Consider the following 26,491-nt stretch of genomic DNA (forward strand, 5'->3'; position numbering starts at 1 on the left):
TAAGGTCACCTAACCTAGGAGTGAGATTGATGCACATAATTAATATTCCACCATATAGTGCTTTCAGATATAGCTTGCTTTGCCTGAATACATTTATATATACTACAGTATGAACTTTCTGAGAAATTAAATTTTCTTAGTGACATTCAGATAGAATAGAAATGCAAACATGATAAAATAGCAATGCCTACCATAATACAGCACTGTTAAATGAATGCTTGTTTGTGCATAGACCAGCAAAAGTTTTGTATTTGTTTCTATCTGAGGTTTCTAGAAGTACTAGACAGTGTAAGTCCTCTGTGACAACTGTGCTTATATAAAGGTCTAGGTCAGCATAAATCTAGGTTCCTTCCTCTGATTTATGGAAAATGTGAAATTTTGTTGTCCTTCAAATTCAGCCCTTTATGGGGATGGATTCTCAATGTTTGTCTTTGGAGCATTAAACTCTAAGAAGGTTATCAGTGACCATGTTCATGGGTATAAACGTACACTCTCACAGACATTTCTCTTATTTTCCTTTCTGTATATAAGTTCACATTTATAGATTATGCTAGAAACATAAGTCTGTACACCCACAAGCATTTTATCTTGCTTAGTGTTCATCAGCTGTATTTTTCAGGGATGCAATTGTTAGAGAAATTTCACACTAAACTAAACTTAGTATATTTACTAAATGCCACGGTTTTGCTCTCAGTGCAGTCTGTTGAACCAGAGGCCGACCAAGCAAATTTCTTCTTTGGCTGTCAAAAATCAAACTTAAAAGATACTGAACGAGTGGGTAAGCTGCTCTGAAATAAAGTATTTTAAGCATAAAATAATAAGCACAATGAATAAAATTGTAAAAAGTTGTCTGAAAACAAATACTCAGGTTTTACACATAATAAAATTGCATAAACACAGGTGAGAAGATTTTTAGAGAATATCATGTAAATATTCGATCCTTGCAGATATCAAAGATAGCACAATAATTGCTCTCTTTTCAAGTTTAGGCATAAAAAAAGGAATAATATAGTGAGAAAGTAAATTTTCCTGGAGAAATGCTTACCTTTCAAGCTTCTGCACCAAAAGCAATACAGCTTTCCAGCTGTATGTGTAGAGACTGGCTGAGCCCTTGGGAATTTATTCAATTCTGAATTGTGACCTACCTCCTGCTGCTCTTCAGAAGTTTGAACTTTGACACCATGCAAATAATTTAATGGGATTAGGTCAGATTCGAGTTTCAATGGGCCTTTTTTGATTGAAAGGATAGCAAATATTAGGTTTTTATTCCATATAACAACTTGTTCTCCAAGAGTACATCAGGATTTGTGTATTGAAGAGCAGGAAACAACGCTCATGTTCCTTTAAGCTTCACTTGCAACTAGGTACTGGGATGTTAGTGAAAACAAAAAAGGGGGAAAAAAAAAAGTGAAAACCTTGGTGATAGAAAATATAATCAGTAGTTATTAGTCAGTCAATAACTAGTCAAATTGTTATTATGGTTGTATTAACTTATCAAAACTCTCTTTCAACTGATCCTTTTTGAATGAAAGAAATGCAGCTGAGCCATGTTAGACAGAAGGTAAGAGCAGGACTTGGCCTATTATTCTACTGACAAATAAAGAAGGGTGCCTGTAAGAAAACCAGTTGAGATGAAAGTCAAAAGCAGGCAAATTTCTTTGAAAAGCTGGGATATTTAAGAAAGATCTTTTGATGAGTGTGAAGGTTTCATAGCAAACTATTTTGTTCTCAGGGAATAATAGCAAAACAAAGCCTCAGACAAATGAAAAAAATAATCACTTCCAAATGTGTTTGTGGTGTGCACTTGCAATGTATCTCTCTGATCTTCCATGGGTTACTTAATAGCCTGGCAAATGACAGAGGAATTGTGAAATCCAGATAAAAGAGTGTTCATGGTCTGTGGGACAATCATAATATACAATAGCAAATATATTTGAGTTATAAAAGCATTTGTTCTGTATAAAAGCTATTGTGCTGTGCTGAAATAATAGAATGAACAAACAGTGAAGAATCCATTCTGACCTCTGCAAAGTACTATGTGATTTAAAATAAGGCAGGGGGATACTAAAGTTAGTACAACATAATTCTTCAGAACATAGGGACATGACTGTGATCTCTGTCAAGGAGAAGAGGTAGGCTCCTGTACTACTGTCAAAAGCTTAAACACTGCAATTTTCTTTGCCACAGTCTGATTCCTTTTGTGAAAATAAAAGTACCATAGAAACCTACATTCTCTTTGATGAGTTGTTGACTCCAAGGCAGTCTGAGGACTTAAGCAAGACAAGATTGTACTGGAAGTGTTAGTTTTTTGTTAGGTCTCTACTCCACAGATGTCAGCCAAGTGTTTTGGTTTGATTTTGTTTGGGGTTTTTTGTTTTCCCACAGATAGTCTGACAGATACGTATCTATACTTAAGCACAGAATAATACTTCTCTTTTTTTCATTTTTCTTAAAGTCAAGCCTACTGCTTGTACTGTTTCAGCCTTTAACAAAGCTTAAAAATCTTGTCTGCTTTTTCTGATAATAGAAGTGCTTCTCAGAAAACTTTATCCCTACATATAAAACAAATGTTCATATGCTGATGGAGAAAGGGCATAGAGAATGAGTCTCCCAGGTATGTTGTTAATCAAAAATCTCCGCCATCTGGTCAAACACTGATAATGAGTTGTGTACATGTATTCTACTCAGCTTTTCATATCTGTTTGCTAATATAGAAACCAATGTAGACCACTTGGTCCTGCCACTTTGAAACATCCTGGTGTTAAGGCAATGAACTGTTTATTAATCAGCCATCTAGGCACTGGAGAAGACATTCAGCCTCAAAGGAATGCTTCCAGACACTTTAAAGCATTAAGACAGTGCTACCATAGCTGAGAATAATGATGTCTTCAAAGATCAGTGTTGGGACCGCTCTTGTTCAACATCTTTGTCGGTGACATGGACAGTGGGATTGAGTGCGCCCTCAGCAAGTTTGCCGATGACACCAAGCTGTGTGGTTCGGTTGATACGCCGGAGGGAAGGGATGCCATCCAGAGGGACCTCGACACACTTGTGAGGTGGGCTGATGCCAACCTTATGAAGTTTAACCATGCCAAGTGCAAGGTCCTACACCTGGGTGGGAGCAATCCCAGGCACAGCTACAGGCTGGGCAAAGAAGAGATTCAGAGCAGCCCTGCGGAGAAGGACTTGGGGGTGTTGGTCGAAGAGAAAATGAACATGAGCCGGCTGCAGTGTGCACTCGTAGCCCAGAAAGCCAACTGTATCCTGGGCTGCATCAAAAGGAGCATGACCAGCAGCTCGAAGGAGGTGATCCTGCCCCTCTACTGTGCTCTCGTGAGACCTCACTTGGAGTATTGTGTGCAGTTCTGGTGTCCTCAACATAAAAAGGACATGGAACTGTTGGAACAAGTCCAGAGGAGGGCCACGAGGATGATCAGGGGACTGGAGCACCTCCCGTATGAAGACAGGCTGAGAAAGTTGGGGCTGTTCAGCCTGGAGAAGAGAAGGCTGCGTGCAGACCTCATAGCAGCCTTCCAGTATCTGAAGGGGGCCTACAAGGATACTGGGGATGGACTATTCATCAGGGACTGTAGTGACAGGACAAGGGGTAACGGGTTCAAACTTAAACAGGGGAAGTTTAGATTGGATCTAAGGAAGAAATTCTTTACTGTGAGGGTGGTGAGGCACTGGAAGGGGTTGCCCAGGGAGGTTGTGAGTGCTCCATCCCTGTAGGTGTTCAAGGCCAGGTTGGATGAGGCCTTGGGTGGCATGGTTTAGTGTGGGGTGTCCCTGCCCATGGCAGGGGGGTTGGAACTAGATTATCTTAAGGTCCTTTCCAACCCTAACTATTCTATGATTCTATGTCCTTGAGAGGGAGGCAGTAAAGAGGAGTTTTAGCCTATCCATGTCACATGGATACAGCTAGGGGGACTCAGCAGTTCAGCTCAACTCCTTTTTCACCTACTGTACTTTCAAAGGGAGAGTAGCTGTAAGGGTGAGCAAGCCTTGTGAAACTGGGATAATATATGGTGCTTTTCTTAATGAAAATTCTCTGAGAGAAGCTCTATCCTTGGCTGAGTTCCCAGATAGATGATCCTGAATAATTTCTGTCTCCTGAGAGTCTTCACTAAGGAGAAAGAGGGAGTTATCCAGTATGGCCAAAACTGTCAGCCATTTCTTCTGAGCGGACACAAGGTCAGGTCAGTAAAGACAAGGTGTTTCCGCAGTAACCCTGGCATATATAATCAAGCTTTATTTTATTTTATTTTATTTTATTTTATTTTATTTTATTTTATTTTTTTCATTTTATTATTATTTGTTCAGTGTGTTGCCTCCTTTGGGTATTATGAATAAATGCTTTTTATTAACACATCACATTACCGTATCTGAAGAGTGGTGAATAAAAACAGGCTGTTTCTCATCCAACGGTTCATCGTACCAGAGTGCCAAGGCACTGAACACTGAAGCACCCACATTCCTTCTTTTGTATCTACTGGCAGAGTGGGTACCCATTTCATTTGTGTAGCTCAGGAGGTTTAGTGGTACCACAGATGAGGCAGAAGTGCTTCCTAGTGCTATGTGGCCAGAATAATATCTTGCATACAATAAAATACTGGGAAGTGTGCCTGGACCCTGAGAGTCATGGGCAGCGTATCACAGCTTCCTTTGCTTTTAAGCTTCATGTACAAAAATACTAGTTATCAGGAGTCCTTCAAAGCTCAATGCAAAAAGGCTGAAGAGAAAAAGCAAAAGTGGGCACAAGGTGGCAATACTAAACTAAGAGGAGTTGTGGACTCCTCCAGCATAGAGAGAGCTTACAGAGAAATCTGGATAGACTAGATTGCTGTGCAATCACAACTGTATGAAATTTAACAGAGCAAGCACTGGATTCTCCGTGTGGGATAAGGTAATTCTGGCAATACATACAAATTAGGAGACAAGGGGCTGGAGAGCAGCCCTGCAGAAAAAGATCTGGAAGTTTGGGTTAGTGGCGAGTTAGTGTAGGGCGCAAAAGTTGGTGTATGGCAACCAAAAGCATAGCCAGCTGGTTGAGGGACGTGACTGTCACACGCTACACTGCACTGGTGTTACCCCCACCTAAACTACCATGTGTAGTTTTGAGTGCCTCAATATAAGAAGGACATCAAACTACTGGAGTGTGTTCAGAGGACTGTGACCAAGATAGAGAAAGGCCTCAGGAACAGGACTTACAAGGAGTGGCTGAAGTCTCTTATTTTGTTCAGGTTGAAGAAGAGAAGGCCAAGGGGTGACCACATCACAGTCTACAACTTCTCCAAGGGGGGAAGTAAAAGGGGAGGTGCTGAACACCTCTCTCTGGTGACCACCGATAGGACACAAGGAAGTCACAGGATCATAGAATAGCAGTTTGGAAGGAATCTCAAGGATCCTCTGGTCCAACCTTTCTTGGCAAAAGCAAAGTCTAGACAAAATGTCCCAGCACGCTGCCCAGCTGAACCTTCAAAGTGTCCGTTGCTGGGGAATTCACCACTTCCCTGGGGAGGCTGTTCCAGTGCTGATTGTTCCGGAATGAAACTGAGTCAGGGAAAGCTCAGATTGGACATTAGGAAAAGGTTCTGCCCTGAGACAGTGGTGAGTCACTGGAACAGGGTCCCCGGGGAAGGGGTCATGGCACCAAGCCTGTCAGAGTTCAAGGGATGTCTGGACAATGCTCTTAATCATATGGTTTAATTTTAGATAGTCCTGTGAGGATCGGGGAGTTGGACTTGATAATCCCTTCCAACTTGACGTATTCTATGATTCTATGAATCTATGTGTCTACATCTAATGAGCTGTTTTCTCACACTGTTTATAGTGAACCTGAGATCCGTGCCGTAATTTTCACTCTTAATCCCTTTTTTGCTAAGGGTCAGTTTGTGTTCACAGGGGTTTGTTTCTATTTCCACCACACTGGTGTTCCATATAAGATTTGGCTAGTACATTTAACTCAGATCTGCCTTCCAAGTGTCCCTCAAGCCCTTCTCCTGAGGAGCTGTGATTTTCCTTCCTTTTATTTAGCTTATTGTATATGAATTACATCAGTGTCTAGATCTGTGTCGCAGGCCCTGATCATCATGATTGGCCTGTATTTTAGGACCTACAAACATATTCAGTTTTGTCAGTGATCATTTTTTTCACATAGGAAGTATAGAATAAAAATCATGCCAGAGGTGTTTTTCATACATGGTGAATTTGACTTCTGTGTAGTGTCCTGGTTCCAAACTTGCACAACAGTTTAGTATGTGTTTGACGCAGAACTTTGTTTCATGTTTTTCTTACAAAAAGCATGTTTTGTCTCAAAGAACTGGAGTTTCAGAACACACCCACAATAAGCAGAGACATGGAAGGATAAGAAGCTCTGTTTTGATAGTGTATGAGAAAGATATGCTGCACTCCTTCCCAGAGGAAGGAAGTTCTAGTTTTCTGTGCTCAAACGGATAGTTCATGCAAGGCCAGTTGTAAGCAAAAGAATCTACCCATGAGCAGGTAAAGAACTGGATCAGAACAGGCTGTCAGCATAGAATCAGCACACTGAAGGTCTTGTATAGTCTGCTTGCCATGGGGTCTAGAGAAAGTAAGCAAACCTTCCCTGCAGTTGGAAGGCTATCAGGGACAGCTATCAATTGTTGCTTTCCGGTGCAGCTGTGCAAAGCAGTACAGTTCTGTCACACATCCGTGTTTGACGATGCTTGTCTTAAGAAAGAGGTCAGCTAAAGCTCTGCTGCCCTTTCTTCTGCTGAGCGATTCATTGTAGAGCTGTTCCTAAACCAACAGACTGCTGACTGCCTGAACTTTGGGCACCTGAGAGTATAAAAGGCACTTTTTTATCCAACAGGATATGAAGTCAAGGTCAGCTCACTGACCAAAGCCTCTCATCCAATCACAATCCTACACAGAACTTGAGATTTTTCTCCTCCTCCTTGTTCCTGGTCTTTTGCCAGCAGGAATAAGCACATTAATTGTTTTGTGTTTGTCTTCATTCCACATTGTGATTCTGGAAGCTGTCATTCCATGAGGGACAGAAACAATTGTTCAAAGAAAGAGAAATCATTTTAGACTGAGTGATTGCAGCTGACTGTAACTGGTTGTCCTTGCAGACTGTTGTGCTGTAGCTATCAGTGATGGTTTCTCTCTCAGTTGTTATGTGGGACTGTGTTTTTCCCCCAGTACAAAGAAAAATGAGGTGTTTGGTCAAGCTCTTTCAGACAGGAGCTTGTAGCCCACCTGGCACTTTTCTACAGCAGCGCTGTGCCATTCTGAAGAGATGGATGTTGTTGCCTGCAGTGCTGCCTTGATCTCTCACAGGGGCATTTGTCATTGCTCTTAATTATCATCGTGATATCCCATATTAGGTCTTAAGTTCATTTAAACTTGATATGGTCTCAGCCTTCATTGTACAGCCGATGACTGCTTAATGCTCCCCCATGGATATTTGATCTGGCATAGGTTCATGAGTCCTTCATGGTATATCTTTCAGTGATCACATCCCACAAGTCAGCAACAGGTTTGATGAGAGTGTTTGACCCTCAACCTGAAGATCATCTTCACTGTAGTTGAAGGAGTTTTAGCCTCACCCAAATGCAAAGCCTTTTACTTGCTCCCATACATATCACATATCTTGCTGCTGAAACAATATAAAGGCTATCTCTAAAATGACGAAAGTGACTTTGTTCTGACTGAGCTCAAATGTAAAAGAAAGTGTGCAATAGTTAGAAGCAAGGAAAATCTACCAGGCAGGAGCATAGAAGCTTTCCCCATGCATGCAAGGATGGAATTTGAAAAGCAAAATTTCTGATGGAGGGAAAACTGACAAGGGATGTGAAGAGCAGTAAGAAAAGCTTCTTTGAGAACACCAAAAAGGAGACTAAGGAAAAGTCAGGATGATTAGGGAAGGTTCTTGATGAATTGGAAAAGTGACTAACTTTCAGAAAGGGAAAGGAGGAGAATTCAGGAGACTATGGAGGTTTGCAGTCATTGAAAAGGTGTAGTGCACTGCTGCAAAGCGCTAGGGCTAGTGTTCATTACAACCTACATTAAGAAAGGCACTACAACTCTATAAGATGCTGCTTAAAATACCATTTATTGCAGCAAACGTTAAAAAGAAAAAGAGGATAGTATAGATAATCTTACGCTTCCTCAGATGCAGGGAACCCCAAGTTGTGCTGAATTGGACAGAGCACCAGTGAAGGTGCAGGTCCCATTCATGGATAGATGTTGACTGACATTTTGAGTTTTGGAGCTCCTGTAGGATTTTCTAAAGAAGAAAAGAACTGAATTAATTTCTACTGTGAAACAAAAGGATATTCGCAGGAAAACATGCTGCTTCACTTAATGATAAACACAAGGACACAGGTGGTGCACTCGCACATGCCAAGCAGGATCTACCTACAGGTTCCTTTCTTCTGGCATGCAAAGTTTACCCTGCAGCCCAGGGGTACGTTCAGCAGAGCACAGGATGTGAAGCCAACCTGTACACTCGGTACAACACAGGCCTGTGCCTTCTTATGTCAACTGTTATGTGGATCACTAACTCCTTGATGTACAATTGTATTCGAGTTCACATCACTACAGAAGGCTCCAAACCAAACCCTCCTGTGAGTATTTCAAGATACATGAAGGAATAATACATAATGTGAAAAGCCAGCACAGATGTATTGAGGGTAAGTATCTCCTCACCAACCACATTGTTTTGTAGGATGGGATGGCTTGTTCTATAAACAAGGGAAGAGCAGAGGATATTGCACACCCTGGCTTTAGAAAAGTCCTCAGAATGATCTCCCAGGATATCCTTGTGGTCAGATTGGAGTTATAGACTGAGTGAACAGACAGTACTGTGGAAAATTAGCTGAACTTCTAAAAGCAGCAGTAGCAGGGCTACTGTGGGGACAGTAAGCCAGGCCAAGGGTCCCCCTGATGTGTGGGCACTGCTCTCACCAGCCAGTGCCACACCACAAGATCTGACCATAAGGAGGCAGAACAGAATGCCAGTAACAGATTTCATCAACAGCCATTGAATCATAGAACCACAGAATGGTTACGGTTGGAAAGGACCTTAAAATCATCTAGTTCCAAGCCCCTTGTGATGGGTAGGGATTCCTCACACTAGACCAGGCTGCTTAAAGTCCAATCCAACCTGGCCTTGAACACTCCCAGGATGGAGCATTCACAACTTTCTTGGGGACATTGCAAGAGAAGAACCAGGGCCAGGGTCCATCTACAGAGCCCAGGGAACAGTGAGAGCTGGCTGCTCCCTGTGGCATGAGAGATCCACCGATCAGGGCCCAGCCCCACGGCAAGACAAGAAGGACAAGACCCTGAAATGGTGACAGGTCCAACCGAGTCTTCAGGTCATAAGGCAATATAGTGACAGGGCAGGTCCAAAATCAGTCTGGGAAGTCAATCCACATGTGAGGGTGGGGATGAGGCTTGGTGACCACCAGACAGGTCCACAGTGACAGAGCAGGGCTAAGATCAAGCCAGGAAATCAGTCCTCAAGTTTCTGTGATCAATGGAGTCAAGAGGCCCATGGCTGGGCAGAGTAGGTCTGTGGGGAGATAGAGATTGGCCCTGATTCAATGTCACTGGGGCAGGGGCTGATGGCCGGGGGGGTAATATGGGGGTCTGGGCTGTGAGTAGGTGAGGAAAGCCTCATGGGACGTCAGGGCCAACAAGGGCTGTTTAGCACCCTCAGGGTTCAGACACAGCAGCCTCCCCTCTGAGGCAAGTGTATCCTAACTCCTTAGAGAGACCTGGGCACAGGAGGGACTTGCTTTAGAGTCACTCAGTGGCTGTGGGTTGTTAGTGGGCTGTTTCAGAGGACATAGAGCCAGGGCAGGGGCAGTATACTGGAAAGGGACGTGGCATGAGAGCTTGGGGGCTGAGTGAGGGGGTTAGACCACCCCAACGGGCACAAGCCAGGGAGCAATGGAGTCTGGCTGGGTGGAAGGAGGCTCACTTAGGAGCCTGGGTCTGAGTAGTGGCAAGTGCTGTGGGGAGATCAGGAACTTCTGTAAGGACAAGGCCCTGCGTGATCAGAGACCAGGTTCCCTGGTGCTCAGCAGAGGGTTCAAGGAGGCCTGAGCTTCTTCTCCAAAGAAAGACAAAGCAGGAGGCAAGGGTGTCCCACCACCAGCAGGGCAGGAGTCTCACCAGCCAGGGTTCGGTCCCACAAGATCTGGGTAAAGCAGACCCAGAGATCACAGACAGCTCCAGCCAAGAGCCCAGGTCATAAGGCAATGTCACAGCTATGAGGCAGGTTCAAAGACAAATATCAAAGTCAATTCATATGTCAGAGCTAGCCTCAGGTCCAGTGATCACAAGGTAGGGCCGAGGTCGCATTAGGAGTCCTTGACTAGGCATGGACACAGCTGTGTTTGAGCTGGAAACTGAAACACCTCTGATGCAGCGCAGAGAGGGACTGAAGGTCCATGTCAGCTTAGAGCTCCTGCATCCATAGGTATGGGTAGAGGCTCCATGTGCAGCTGATCAGGACCATTAAAGGCTTCTGGATGCACCCAGAGCCTTGTACCCATTCACTTATGAGGAAAAGAGGTGGACCTGGAGAATAAGGCTACTAGGCTTTGATCTGAAGTCCATCAGGAAGCAGGTCTGGAGACAGGCACCTACTGCATACTCCAGGCAGAGACTGAAATGCCAAGTCTCAGCTGACATGGGCTTCTGCTGTGGGCAACAGTCTTGACTTGGGGAGTTTCACATAATTTCTTGCTGATCAACATAAAATTGCTGTTGTTGATTCAGGTATTGAAAAAACCAACGTGACAAACTATGAAACAGACCTTTCATCCCACTTCCCCACACTCAACTTCAGTCCAAAACCCCTTTTTCTCTGCTTCCTAGTTTTCAGCTTTCTTGTGACACTCAGTGCTTCCCAGTCCCCTTGGTGAAGAAGCAGCAGGCAGGGCAGGAGGTAGGGTTGGTGTATAACTGTGCTTTCTCAGATATCATTTGGTAGCCCAGACTAACTTTCCCCCCAGAGTCCAGGACATCCTGTGAGTGCTCTTCCTCTGGTGCCCATGATCAGAGCATACTGCCTGCAAACACTCGTGCCTTCAGCCATGGCTTTGGTTTGCTTAGGAGAAAGTAGGCCTTTTGTGCAAGTCAAATGTACAGAGAAGTGTGGAGTAGTCTCAGACAATTATATTCCCCAAAGGACAGAGAAGATACGTCAGCTCCGAACCTTCCCCCAATGACATGACAAGGAAAAACACGCTTAGTCCACAAAGCACTTCTGATGCTGTCCTATGCAGCATTAAAAGGAGTGTGATTGCTTTGAGGCTGCTTTTTTTTCCCAGACCCCTAGCAGTGCTGTGTATCTAAAACAATGCAGCACACCATGGAGTGGCATGCAGTGGAGAGACAGACAGCACTTTATTGACATACCGACTTCGGTCGTGCTGCCAGGGAACAAAAAGGATTACTGGACAATACCTGGACTTCATGGGAACTGGGATTCATGTTTTTAAATTGCTCATGGACTTCAAAGCTCAGAAGCAGCAGGCAGTGTTTCCCCTCATGGCTGCTATTCCCTCATCATGTGTAACACCCTCCATCCTGTCATTTGCAGAGTTGCTCCCCATGAGGGCTGCAGCAGCCACACTCATCATGGCACAGCCTTTACAGCAAGTCCTGCTGGCCTAGACCAGCAATGCACAGGCACAGTTCTGAGCCCAGCCATTGATGCAGGGGTGTAGATTTTATTCAACTTTGCTGAATCTGAGCTTGTACATCTCATTTTAGACCCTACAGAAGAAGTTTTCTCTTTAATAAACCAAATAACTATCCCTTCTACAGTATTTGACTGTGATATTATTTTTCCATTCAGGACACAGACATCTTAAAATTACTCTAGACTTTCACCAAACAACTTTTCTTTTCCTTAAAAATTACTGGGTTCCAAGCATAACACTACTGCTTTATATTTTCAGTATATCAACCAGAATCATCTGCTTGCAGGAAGAATAAAATAAGGACAAAATTAGAACCTACATTGAGCTCCCAAACCTAGTTTTCAACAGATGCCAGTCTTTCAGAAGACTGATAGACATCAATTCGTACCCATAGTGACACCTAATGGCCCAAATTAAAGCGAGTCAAATAGTTCTATAGCACAACACGAACACTAGGTGTACTGTGTGCCTTGAAAAACTCTCTCGTGTATCGTTTTAGGAAGCCACCATTTCAGCCTCAATTTTCTCTATTTCTTTGCTTTAAAATAATCATTGAGCAGAAGAATGATTGAACAATAGAATAGCTGGGTTTTTTTCTTCATGTTATATTATAAATACTTCCATAATAAATGTTAACAGTTTTATTGTCATTGTACTTAAAAAGTGTAGAGTGACAGATATGCTGATTTCAGTTTAAGAACAATTTTATGAACTTACGCAGTCTGCTGCAATACTTTACAAGTCCTGCCCTTTTTCTTTTCTTTTCAGTTGTTGCAAAATTCTGTTGACTGCTTTTGGCTATGAGGGAAGCAGAATATAATGTACACAGTAAACCTTGAAATGCCATATCTCTTGAAAACCCTTTTTGCTTCAATACTTGTGTTAACTGTAGCTAATACTTTATGACTGTCTTGAGAAGACCAGTATTTGCAATTGTTCAATAAACTAGACTTCATAGGAGCTATGACAATGTGTGTCCCTGCTGCAAGCATGATTTCAAGTTATATTTAATGCTGACTTTGCAAACGGTTGAAGCAGCTCCAAAATCTGCCATGAATGTGTCTTCTTCTTTTAAGAGCTTTTCAAGTACTGATACTGTAAACTGCAGTTCTGCATGTGAATCCCAGCAGAAGGAAGGTTGCTTAACTCAGCAATTAACACTAATAATCTTTTCAATTGGATAAACTGTAACCTGAAAAACCATGACATAGGAAATAACATGTCCTAGAGGATTATTACTTCAAAAAGCAATAAGAAATATTTCCTGTATTGATTCTTGTGGGTAATAGCTTAAGCAGTCCACCTTTTAAGACACTCTCCTCATGTTTTTGAAGTTATATCTCTTAGGCATCACCTTGATATATTTACAGAGGAAATCTTTTAAAGCTGTCTGGGAATACAATAGCAAAATTAGTTGTATATGTGCCCTATGGACATAAGGTGAAGGTAAGAAAAGGAGCTATATGGTTTACATTGCTTAAGCTCAAAAGCTCTTTAGTGGCTATATGGGTACATCCCGGTTTTGAAAATAAGATCCGAATCCTATTCTAACCCACTTCTGTCCCACTACCCACTATATCATATGTTTCAGGTTGTGCGGTGCAGTAACCCAGAACAGGTAATGACAATGACATGTTTATTTTGCAATGCTTTTATTAGAATAAATAGAAGGACCACCAATTAACATTCGCAAAATCAATAGTATGTCACTGCAAAGAAGTTGGGAAATTATGTCAGTCAGGAAGATGTTGTATTTGGAGATGATAATCTATGAAGAAATGGTGAACTTTCTAAATGCTTCCTCAGAACAAGAGAGACAGACACAGCCTTCTACTAACATGCAGCACAAAGAAGCCCACATGCATTCCTGAAAGAAGAATGCTCTGCTAAAGCACACAATTATGTCTGCAAGTTGCTCAGGCATCAATTCAATGGTGGCCGTCCAGAAAGGAATTGGGTTATTCTGAAAGCTGTGTTTCTTTCACTAACCTCCTATAGAGAAACCAGATTGTCAAAGTGGGAGTATTTCACACAAAAATCAAAACACTGGCCTGTCTCTCAAGTTATTCAATGGTGATGGGAGATATTCCTAAGCTACCTCCTGAAATTCCCATTCAATCTTGGATATAAGTCCTGAATACAAGTGGTGTGAGCAGAAATACCTGCACCTAAACATCTGAAAAGTCATACACTTCTTCAAGGACATCTCACTAGATAGTGAAGGCTCTCCACTTGAAGAAAATATTGAAGAGATGAGATTATACTACAATCCTACAGTAAAGGGGATCTGTTTCTGAGGAGAAGACAAGCTTTATTTCCAGCTCTTTTTCTTCTTAGGGAGAACAATATTTACCAACAAAGAGGATGCTGTTGGTTGGATTATGTTTGATCAAGAAAAGGAAAGGGTGGTCAGCCTTAAACTCTTCAATCTCAGAAGATTGTTTGATATCTCCAATCACATCTGCTGAGCCAGCCGTCTCAGTGCCCTCTTCATTGACTTCCATGTATGCCTTGTGGACGGCCTTTGATATCTTCAGGTTCTTTGCTGAAGAGATGCCAGACAGATCGGCTGAAGAGCTGAACAGGTCGGTCATACCCAAGGCCTTTAAGACAGCTATGAGGTTGTATTTTTCTTCAATCTTCATGCGCGGGAGGTACACTTTCACTCTCTTCTTTTCCATCACACTGGGACTGGTCCACTCCGTGAGTTTTTCAAAGTTTATTTTTTTCTCAAGCTGCAAAGGGAGGCAGGAATAAAATGCCTGAGACGAAAGTGCAAGGGCCTTAACAGCTGTGTCTATACCACTTGCTACTATGTTTTTCATTTACTTTGTGTACACAATAGAACTGATACTTATCTTAAATATATTTGCTTATATCTCATGCTTCCTCCTGACTATGGCCTATATATCATCTGTCTTAATGAAGTTCTCCAAAACATTGTCATCTGAAAATTTCTTCATCAGATCAAAAAAACTGTTCCTCCTGGAATATATTTTATTGATCACTTCCCTCACCTTAGTTCCTTTCTAGTACTGCTTTTCCCACATTCCTTTTAGTCAGCTCCTACATGGTCTTCCTCACCACTTCCATTTTTTAGCTCCCCTCAGATAAGCTTTTCTTGCTTAGCAAACCCTTGAGTGCCCTCCTGGAAGACTGAACTCACTCAAGATTTTAAAAAAATCTTACTAGCATGTCTGTTTCTGGTACCTGATGGAGACCAATGCATACAAAAACTGATTCAGGGCTATAATAGCACTACTCTCCTTTTGTTTTATTAGACTGAGCCCAGTGCTCTCCTAAGAGGCCGGTCTCAGCCTGAGCACTTGGTAACAACTGGGGGGCTTTTGTGCTCCCCTGCCTGCTCAGCAGAGCCATGGGGTAGGCAGCTGGGATGTAAATGGACAGCAAAAGATCTGATGGCAGCCAGGTCCCACTGAACTGGTACCTCTTCTGTTTCCCCTGCCAGGACCATACCTGCTCCAGATCAGAGACATCATCAGGCAACAGCACCAGCATGCTCAGCTTTCCACTGGCATACGGCAGCTCCAGGATCTTAATTTTCTCTGAAGGCACAGTTCCCATTTTGAAGGTACTGTTCTGACACATCATTTGCACAGGTCTGCTTTCTTGCTGCAGAAACACAAACGTGAGATAATGTGACTGGGGAGTGATCTTTTTCTTTAAGCAGGCAAAAGTACGAACTCTTTGAAAGGGTCAGGACTCGCTCTTGGAGCATGCTGCCTTTGAAAAAGAACTGTGTCTCCATTTTCCTCTCTTATAAGCTGGTGTGCCGTGGAAGCCTGGTCATACACAGCTCATGCAAACACTCCACGGGCTTAGACCCACGCTCTGGCAGAGAGGGACCTAGCTAAATCACCCAACCTGTAACAGCAACAGCCTGTATGTGTAACAGGTTGGCTGTGCAAGCCAACAGCTGCCCTGCCAGAAGATGAGTCCATGTCCTCTTACCTCTGTCACATTGAAGGGCGCTTCCCGAGTGTCTTCTTCTTTAAATGCTGTCTTCCATATCCCTTTGAAGTAAATGGCATTCACAAGGACCAGTGCAGTATCTGAATCAACAGAGCCTGCCACAAGGAAATCTTGGATCTGTCCTTTAAGAAAAAGTCAGGGCAGAGAGTGGTAAGTTACATCTGGTGTGCACAAATACCTGCAATGAAGGGCATGGGGATGGAGGGGTGCCACTTTGTGGAGTTTTGTTTTCATAGCAATAAGCAACCTGTTTTTGCTTGACGTTTTTTTCCTAGACATTATGAGGAGAGGAAGACAAGAGTATAGATTACAGTAGGTGGGGGAAAATATCTGCTACCCATTTTTTGGTCCTTACCATTTGTCTCTTTCTCCACCCAGGAATTAATGAGCTGTCTTGCTTCCTCCGCAGCTGTTTTGAAGTCAACTTCTTCCATCCCTGCTTTGTAGAGTTTCTTTGCACACTTTAAGTATTCCTGTAAGCAGAAGGATTGCTGTTGTCAGACAGATGAGTACTTGAAAATGTATAAATGTGAAATGCAAGACTGAAATGAAGCAGAATGGTTAAAAGAACAGTGAACCTATGCCCCTATGTTTGAACATGTCAGTCACTGCTGTCTTCCTGTAACTGAATCTTAAAGCTGGAGAAGAAAGACTACTTCAAATACTTAGATCAGCACTTTTTTTTAAGGTAGGATTTTAAATTTAAATTTTTAAATATTTTCATAATTTTGCTAAAACATGTTCAGTTTAATAAACATTTTTAAGGACAAACAATGTTTGTTTCCTTTTCTTTGTGACTGCTTTTTATTGTTAATACTGTGTTCTTACATTCTTAGATTCCAAAACCAAAGTTTCCTTTCACTGGGAAGATTTAATATTTGGCCTTGAAAAAAGAGTGCAAATATGACAATTTCAGTCTTCATGCTTTCAAGTCATAAAATATTTTTCATTTCCCTTAAAAGTTACATTTTTCATTAAAAGACATATTCTAGCAAATGAACAGCTATCTTGATTACTCCCTATGACTGTTGCAACATGGGCATATTTTACGCCATTATGCTTTTGCCCGGCCTCTGTATAGCAGCCACAGGAAGGTTCAAACTCATGGCTCACAACCACTTCTTCATCAACAACAGCAAGTTGGTGATGGTGGTGCTTCTGTAGGGTGGAGTCACAGGGCCTTTATGGGGAATCCTGCAGAAATCAGGTCCCAGTACAACTCACCGGAAGAATAGGGTATGTTTTTTCAATATAGAGTTTGTCAGCAATCTTCAGTAAGTATGTAGCATTCGGCAAGGTGAGGTCTGAGAGAAGATCCTTGAATGCATTGTGGATGTATTCAGAAGTGCCACACTGAGGTGATGACATGAAAATAAGAAGACACATTGCATTAGTTTCTTCTTATAGTATCATAGAATCATAGAACGGTTAGAGTTGGAAAGGACCTTAAGATCATCTCATTCCAACCGCCCTTGCTATGACATAAGACCTTAAAGTGTTGTCCCTATAAGTTAAGAGTCACTCTGCAATGGAATCCTCCCCCATAGATATAGGACTGTCACCTTGGGACAGCAGGTGCTGTGCTGGTGGTGCATTGTTCATCCTTCTCAAGGTAAGTCCCCAGAAATGTGCGTTTTGTAAGAGTGCAGTTGTGTTCCTGTCACTGACACTCTTGGTCTGAGACTATTACCATAGTTTTTGGGATCTGAAACTGTTTTGTTTTGAGGAGAAAATCAGACAGAAGGCATATCAGGCTATTTCTCTACCTCAGAGTCAATAGTGTCTCCAACTCCTGTAACATTATCAAAGTGAAGAACCTGCAAGAGAAAATGCCAGTGGTAGAAATAATAAGCATGACCAAGAATTGTGTGAATTTGAGATTTACACATGATGCTTAACATAAAGTTGTTGTCTCAGAAAAAAATTGCTAACTGAAAACGTAGATGAACTAAAAATTCACAATTAAGCTTGCAATTGGTTTATACCCTCTGTGGCCTTCTTGGAAACTGTAAATACTACTGTTTTCTTAGATGATAGTTTTTCTTTGGATGTCTAGAAATTAAATGAGTTACATAGGTACTGCTAATTTCATTCCTTTCTTCCTGGGGTTTGTGGTTTTTATACATATATAAAAAAAAAAAAAAAAAAAGACCCTGAACACATTATCTGGAAGATATCAGAATTTAGAAAAAAAATCATACCATAAAATTTCATGACTGCTAATCTATTTTGTTATTGTTCTTGAAATTTTTTTCCTAAGTCAAAACTAGCTGCCCCTTATAGTGACAATATTCAACTTTCCTTAGTATTTTCTTTAGATAACTCTCAATCCAATTCTCCATTTTATGACTATGGCTTACTCTTATATATTAAAACAGGTGAGAAGCTCATCAGTGGTTAGTATATTTCAGTGATATTACTTAGAAGGAACAACAAGCACAAGCAGAGGTCGCTTTACACCCACGTTAAGTAACTTACCTTCTCCATCTGAGATTGAGTGTTACCTCTTGCTCCCAGATAGACTATGACCAGGGCTGAAAGGATGCTCAGGGGGGAGTAGAAGATGTTGTCATTAACATAGTGGACCTTCAGCTCTTTGAATACATCAAAAGCAAATTCTGCGTTTGCTTCACTGATGGACCCCATTGTGAAATCAGTGTTGTCTAAAGCAAACAGAAAGAGTAAGACTTATTATGTTGAAATACATTAATAGTAATGCAAAGAAAGTCAGTACACTTGAAAGCCTGAACTCAGTGCACAAGGTTTTTCTTTGCAACAAACAGAATCCAGTGGTGTGGATTTAAAAGGCAGGCGTACTTTTGGATTCGTGAGCAATGAGAGTCCTGGGTAGGTGTTGGTTATGCATAGGCTGGTGATTCTCTTATTTGAAACTTGATTTCTACCTCTCTGTATATATACACCGTATTGTTGAAAATGTTGCAAAGAATATTAGTTACCTTGAAAGAAGCATATTAACAGTCTTTTCTTGTCTCTTAAGAAAAAAGAATCAACATAGATTTTTTTGAGACTCCAAATCAGGCTCTTCACTATCATTCTTAGCATCACTTCCAAGATCAATAAAGAGATTAACAGGTCAGCCCTCTATGATCCAAACTGCTGTTAATTTCAGTATACGATGTACATGTCTGAAACAACAGCATAAGTTTTCCTAGATTTATTCTAATTTCAGCCTAGTGTAAAGAGAAGCTAGATTCTTACACCACCTGCTTTATCAGAGGCCCCCAAAATTAACAACATTACTTTTCTTTCTTTAAACAGAATTATAAAAGCATATTGTTAACTGCATCTCAGTGTTTTAAAAAAGTGTTCTTTAATTTTTTATCACCTTTTCGATAAAACACACCCTTTAATAAGACAGTGTTTGTTCAGCCTTTTGTTTGATTTGAAGAGATCTTCATATCTTATGTATTTAAATATCTTTCTGCCCTTTTCCGCACATCCTTGTAAAATTTTCCCTGCAGTTTCAGCACCTTGCATTTTGTATAACGCTGAAGGAAACTGTTTTTTAATAAAAGAGACAACACAGAATAGAAAATAAAATACTATAAAGTCTAATACAACAGTATAGCATCTACACCACTTACAATTTCCCACATGTTCACACAAACAGAGAGAACCTTGCTAGGGTGGTGGGTTTTTTCTTTAATCTTCGAAAATGTGACTAAAAGATAATACAGAGCTGCAGTATGCTGGGATCACCAGAGCACACTGCATTCCTTAATTTAATTCAGAGAATATCTTCCGTAAAACCTGCAGGTGAGCTTTAGTTGCACCCTTTGGAATTTAAGAGAATTCAGTTTTGTCTTTTAATCCTTAATGAAAAAGGGATAGAGGAAAAAGGAAGAAAGGCTGTCACAGCATATCACCAGCTTTCAATGTGAAACAGCTATTAAACAAAACTTTAGTTCATACAAACAAATACTTCGACTTTTATACATGGTAGAATATGAAACAGTAAAGTAATGCAGAACGCATGTGAAAGTGAGGTGAGGTTTCGGCAGAAGGCATCCTTTAATCATTTGTTTCTTCAACTAACTCTGAAAGTCATAATAAACATGAGGTTACATCAATCTTTTTGCAAGTTCTGTTGCAGACAATTTTTCTTAAATTACAGAAGAGAACTTCAAACATCATCAAAAGAGATGCTTACCTTTTCAGCTTCACCTGCAAAGGCAATAGTACAGCTTCTCAGCTGTACTTGGGAAAGACTTGCCGAACTCCTGGGAATATATGTGAAATTTTGTGACACGCCCCTCGCTGCCTGTTCTGCGAATAACAAATAAAATGATGGATGGAGCTCAATGTCAGGTGTGTACTTTTACTTGGAATAAGTCCATTCTTTAGGAAAAAAAAGCCTGAATGCCTGAATGAAAGGATTTTCCACTAAAATCCCTAACATGTCCAGAATGGGAGATTTATTCATATAGCACATGAAACCTTGCAGAAAAGGAAGCATTATATTGAAACAGCTGAAGCAAAGGTAGTGTAAAAGCTATTCATTGGAACTTGAATTGTAAGTATGATTTGATAATGGCAGCAAATAGTGTGGCATAGATCATGAAAATAAAACAAAAAAAAAAAAAGAGAAATTGAGCCTTGCAGAATGTCTCTAAGGAATTTTGAGTTTATTTCTCAGTTATTCCTCTGTAACGAGTACTGGCAGGACAGTTCCCTCTCAGAGTCTTTGTTCTATTAACTCAAAAAATTTATTAAGATCAACATCTGCAGGACTGCTTGCTGTGGTATGCCCACACTATACTTATTGCAACTTTTCTCTCTCCAGTTGCTGGCTGGACTACCAACATCACTAGTCTTTCTTTCAACCAGAATACATTGCTCTTGCTGAAGAATGGAGAAACTTCTGCTATCAAGGAACTTGAGAAAGAGCACATCCTTCAAATGTTAGTTGCCAAATTTAATAATATTGAAAAAGATTATTCTGCAAAAACATGTATGTAATTGCCCAGTGCCACTTACAGCCTGAGTTGTAAAAGACCTCAGTTTCACAGCTTTTCATCCTACAGCAATCTAACTCAGGGAACTCAGACATAGTCACAGTGTGTACAACATATTAGTAGAACAAAAGCTTCAGTGAGCGTATTGTGGGAATAAAAATTAATTTCAAAAGTAATATTCAGCACATCTGTAGAGAGAAGTATTACAGAGCTGAGGAAAGATATATTGGGGAAACAAGGGTTGAGGTTGCTTTTCAAATTTGGGCATCGGGATATTTAGATCCCAGTCAGATGGTACCACAGAATCATAGAATGATTAGGATAGGAAGCGACCTTAAAGCTCATCTAGTTCCAAACGCCCTGTCATGGGCAGGGACCCCTTCCACCAGACCAGATTGCTCAAAGCCCTGTCCAACCTGTCCTTGAACACTGCCAGGGATGGGGCATCCACAATTGCTCTGTGCAGCCTGTGGCAGCGCCTCACCACCCTCACCGTAAAGAATGTCTTCTGAAATCCATCTAATCTAAATATCCCCCTTTTCAGCTTAAAGCCATTCCCCCTTGTCCTGTCACTACATGCCCTTGTAAAAAGTCCCTCTCCATCATTCTTGCCAGCCCCTTTAGGTATTGGAAGGCTGCTTTAAGGTCTCCCTGGAGTCTTCTCCAGGCTGAACAGCCAGAAAAGGATTCAAACTCACTGCTAAAATTTTGAGGAATAGTTTAAGGTGAGTTTGTTCTTTTCTTTTTCCACAGGTCACAGCACCAGATGTTAGGTTCAAAATGTGCTTTTTGTGCATAAAAAAGACCATTCTTCAGATCTTTCGTAAGTAACTTCATGGCACATCAGGTGAACGAAACAGCTGAAAAAACATTCATGGTCTGCAGGACAGTCATAATATACAATAGCAAGCAGAAAAGTCACATAATTCCTTTGAAATGAAAGAATGAACAGACAACAAAAGAAACTGCTTTGACCTCTCTGAATGCCATGTGATTTTAAAACAGAAATCCAAAGTCAATACACAAAATGCCTTCGAAATTGTTTAGAACAAATCATGCTCCTGGAAAAAAAAGAGGTGGACTCTTTAACCCTTTTAGTTGTCTGTACAAGCGGAAAGCCTCTGAACTGTCCATGCCTTTCCTCCTAAGGCAGTCCTTGTTAATCCTGTTAAGCTGAAGATGCTAGTGCGATAACAGTGAAGAGCTCAGTCTGGACTGGTGCACTTACATACCACTAGTATTTTACATGGCACAACCACACACACACAGGCTTGTCTGCTACAGCCATTGTTACACAGCAAGAGTGCTTTGGAGGAAAGATGTTTAGCCCATGCCTCACATTGTTCACCCATCACTGCAAATCTGTTGTAAAGACAGTAAGCTATTCCCTCATGGGAGTGGTGCATAAATGGTACACCACCACTGTTTAAACTCCCATTTATCTGAAAATGGTATCACCATGATGGCAGAAAGACAGATCAAATAGGCGAATGTGTCTGTACAACGCTGAATACTTTTAATAACACGACTGGGAGAACTCTCTGAAATGCAAGCTGTTCATGTGGCCGCTGCCCCTTCTGCCTTTTCTGCTTAAGACTGCTTTGATTCTGTTCAAACAGGCTTTAACACTCATGGCTATAGTCCATTGTTATATACTTTACAGCTCAGAAGTCAGAGGATGTTGTTCTACATCCTCTGTAGATGTAGATTTGTATGTTCTACCCTGCCAGATATAACTTTCCAGAATGACTTGAATCTTTTTTCTTGACAACCAAATTGTCTAGCAGTACAGTCTGTCACTTTGGCATTTATGCACCATCTGCCTGAATCACATTTGGATCATCCTAGTCAGCTTGTAACTTAGAAGTTACAAAGATATCCAGCAAGCCAGTACAGTTGTTTCACAGCAGCCAATTTGTAGCATTAATATTGTTGGCAAAGGCATGGTTTTTTAAAATAATTCCTAGTTGAATATATCCATTAATGAGAGCTGGAGCACTGCAACATCTTTCTTAAGGATCAAAGAGGGAGGCAGAGCACCTTGGGAGAAAAGGTGATGCAGGAATCATAGGAAGATTGAAGGAAGAGTGCACATTAGTTATAACCATCCTGACTTTGATGCTAAAATCTTCATTCCTTCTAGGCTGGGTTGGATGGGGCTTTGAGCAATCTGGTCTACTGGAAGGTGTCTCTGACCTGAACAGGGGTTTTGGAACTAGATGATACTTAAGGTTCCTTCCAACCCAAACCATTGTGTGATTCTATGATTCTGCGAAAGGAATTTTTTTGTTTCACTGTACAGAAGGGGCAGTACAGTCCTCTAGAAGCATGCCAATACACAAGCCAGGTTACAGGTTTTGTTAGCATTTCTATTTTTTATTGAGCAAATCAATAGACTGCTCTTTCCAGCACAGCTGTGTAATGCACACAAAAACAAAAGGACGTGTTTTGCCACATGTCATTTTAACAATGCTTGTCCCAAGAAAGAGGTCAGCTAAGGCTCTGCTGTCCTTTACTCTGACAGGCATTTCATTGTGATGCTGTCTCTAAACCAACAGACTTTTGGGCATTTGAGCCTTTCCAAAAGGATATGAAGTTCGGACCAGCTCACAGACCAAAGCACAATGCAATCACAAGAACCCACACAGAACTCAAGAGTTGAGTTCCCCTCCACTCTGTTGCTTTTTTGCCAGTACGAAGGAGCATTTTGGTTGTTTCATGTTTATCTGGCTCAGAGTGACTGCCGGTGATTGTTTAGTTAGTTGCCACTGCAGACCTTGTTGCTGTAGCTATCAGTGATAGTTTCTATCTCAATTGTCCTGTAGGACTGTGCTCTTTCCCCAGTCTGAAGAAAATGAGGTGTCTGGTCAAGCTTCTTCAGACAGGAGCTTGTAGCCTACATGGCACTTGTTACCCTGGAGAGGAGAAAGTGCAGGGTGGTCTTATCCAAGTGCATAACTTATTTGATGGGAGGGTGAAAAGAAGATGGAGCTAGACTTTCTCTAGTGCTTTAGGCAAGAAAGAATGGACACAACTTGAAGTAGCATAAATTCTATTTAAACATAAGAAAACACATTTGTTTATGGGGAGGGAGATAAAGCCAGGTTGCCCAAAGAGTCTGTGGAGTCTCCATCCTTGGAAATATTTAAAACCCAGCAGGGTTGCTGTAGCTGACCTTGCTTGAAGAGGGGATCTTGGTGTAGACAATTGGTAGAGGTAACTTCCAGTCTCAGGTGTTCTGTGATTTTGTGTTATATGTAGAGGAAGATCTCCAGGGAGATGGAGACAGCAGGGTTATTGTCCAATACTCTGCAAAGTGCTGTGGTACAGATAAGGCACTTACTATAGGAACGTATGGCAAGTCCCAGAGTACTGTTTCCATGTTGTATGGGGAGCAACATCATGTCATACTGGGGAGCCCCGGGCCTCTCTTTGTGCTTTCTAAAGGTGTGTTAGTTGTAGCAAGAGGTGCAGAAGGTTTCAGACTTTTTCTTGCCTCCATGTGTTACCTGCCAAGCCTTCCCTCTGGTGCTGCACAGTAGTCTGTCAGAGTAAAAGGGTCTCAATTCTTCAGAAAACAAAAAAACCAGAAGCCTTTGGAAGGCCAGTAGCAACAAGGAGGTTTTAGAGGTTTATGTATTTTTGTCTGTTTTCAACAAATACATTTTGGAGCAGTTTAATATTGTTAAAATTTTATTAAATTGCTAAAATAAAATATTGTTAAAATGGGAACCAGAACCATGCCTGGGAAATGAAACCTGCCAGGTGAAAGCACAGAGGTTCTCATGCAAAGCATTGGGTCCAGCCATGCTCCTGAAGCATCTGAACCTTTCCACTGCGTGGTTGGTTAGTGGTTGAGAGCACAGGATCTGAATCACAAACACCATCTCTCTGGGACAGAAGAAAGACTGCTTGCCCCAAATGTCCCTAGGGTTTTGGAATGCTCATAGGCCACACCAGGCATTCATCATCCTGCTGGCCAGGTCTGACACCCCTTTCCTGGGGAATACTTTTCTACTGCTCTTTAAATAGTGTGCCTCCTGCCTGGTTTGTAGTGACCAGGTCCAGGTCGTAGCCATTGGCACTTTGTTGCAGGTTTGGTACAGTATTGCTGAATTTGCAATTTTTGCTGCATTCCGTTTCCCCTTTTGAGAAAGAGGAAACCTTGTACTTGCTTGTAAGCCTTGTGGCTCCTTTGCTTTTTTTCCCTTCCTTCATTTTGACATTTGTTGTTCAGGAAACAACATTGGTCACTGAGGCATATCTTTGTACTTTAAGCACTTTCCAGTTTAATAATCATAGGAAGGCTAGTTTGCAAATGTAACCCTTTTCAAATCTTCTTATTGTTTAAGTGTACAGGCTTTTAAAATTAAGGGACTGGATTAACCGCTTCTGGCTACAAGAGATGCAAGGGGTGAATAAACTGCTTATGATGAACCTTAAGATGTTGAAATCTTGCATCTCTTGGAACTGTTCATATCATTGCTTTAGTTTTCAAAGAACAAAAATTAAAGTATGCTTGGTAAAATAGCTGGTTTTACCACTGAAAAACAGCTGATTCTGTATCACAAATATCCTGATGATATTCAAATAATGTGGATGTCTGACCCGTACCAACAGCTGCTGCCCTTTACAGATCTGCTTTTGTCGCATCACACTATGTTAATGTGGAAATAGCAGATGTTAACAACAGAGTTCCTCCTCTCAAGACTCTCAAGGGCAAAATACTTTGCCTTATAGTTGTCAATCTACTTTTTCTTATACCTTTCAGTTATGTGATTTTAAGATAACTTCATCATCTAAAATGGCAGAGCTGCTGGTATAGTTGTTCCTTGAAATATTTACCAGTGTGATTGTCAGTGCATTTTTAATACCCATTGGACTTGTATTGAAAAATACATAAAAATAAATTAGTATTCCATTGGGATATTTCTTGGTAATTTGTAATACAGAGACGAATCAAACTTCAGATGTGTGAATTTATGCATTTCATAAATGGTTAGGAAGCTTCATATTTACATGCTTTATTCATTCTAAAAATAGGATTTTTTACTAAACCCCATTTTACTCCCAACAGTTACTGATGCAATTACATTTTTAAGGATTTGTGGACGAGAAAATTACTACAATTCTCATGACAAGCATTTGTGATTTTATTTTATTATGTTAACAAAAAAAAAAAATCCAATTTATGCATCAAAACCAGTAATGTATGATTAGAATGAAAACAGGACATAGCATTGAGGCAATATACCCATATTTGCAGATGGCAATGGACACATAGAAAGAAAAAGGCAGAGAATATTAGGATTCTCATGTATTTCTTAAAAACAAGAGATGTAGCCTTGAACCATCACAGGAACAAAGAAGCCCAGCTGCATTCATAGAAGAATTATGTACCTGACATTTGAACTCCACCTGAGGGCTTTCCAGTGACTAACTGAAGTTTACTTGCTAGGCAAGCTCAGCAGAGACAGGGATGATTTTGAAAGCTGTGTTTTTTCACAGAACTCCCATGGAGAAATCAGATTTTTTAATATCACTTGCAGGATTTTTTACAAAAATCAAAATGTGCTCAAATTTGACATGTCTTCCAATGTTTTCAACAAGAATTCGGACAGCTCTTTGGTCTGATAGTTCTCACTGAGTTCTGGATCATATGGATCATCCATATATCCATGTTTCAGGCTTTGAATCTACACTCTGTGAGAAGGCATAATTGCACCTAAGATCTTCTTTTTCCACTCCCTGAAGTTGAAAGGAGACTCTCCATGACTTTGGAGAACCTCTGAAATTCAGAGTTAGGCGAGTAAGTCA

The 26,491-nt window shown here is 41.2% G+C and overlaps 1 protein-coding gene across 1 annotated transcript; it reads right to left on the bottom strand.

Moving 5' to 3' along the window:
- Positions 1–14,038: 14,038 nt before the first annotated feature.
- On the bottom strand, positions 14,039–18,344 carry LOC308216975 (ovalbumin-related protein Y-like; the record flags this gene model as incomplete). The annotated part of the gene is made up of 7 exons (XM_080609676.1): positions 14,039–14,440; positions 15,183–15,338; positions 15,678–15,820; positions 16,054–16,171; positions 16,923–17,051; positions 17,465–17,515; positions 18,177–18,344. The coding sequence occupies 7 exons, from the start codon at positions 18,342–18,344 to the stop codon at positions 14,039–14,041; spliced, it is 1,167 nt and encodes a 388-aa protein (XP_080465802.1).
- Positions 18,345–26,491: the final 8,147 nt, after the last annotated feature.

Source organism: Psittacula echo, assembly GCF_963264785.1.
Source record: "Psittacula echo genome assembly, chromosome: 2".
Taxonomy (NCBI): Eukaryota; Metazoa; Chordata; class Aves; order Psittaciformes; family Psittacidae; genus Psittacula; species Psittacula echo.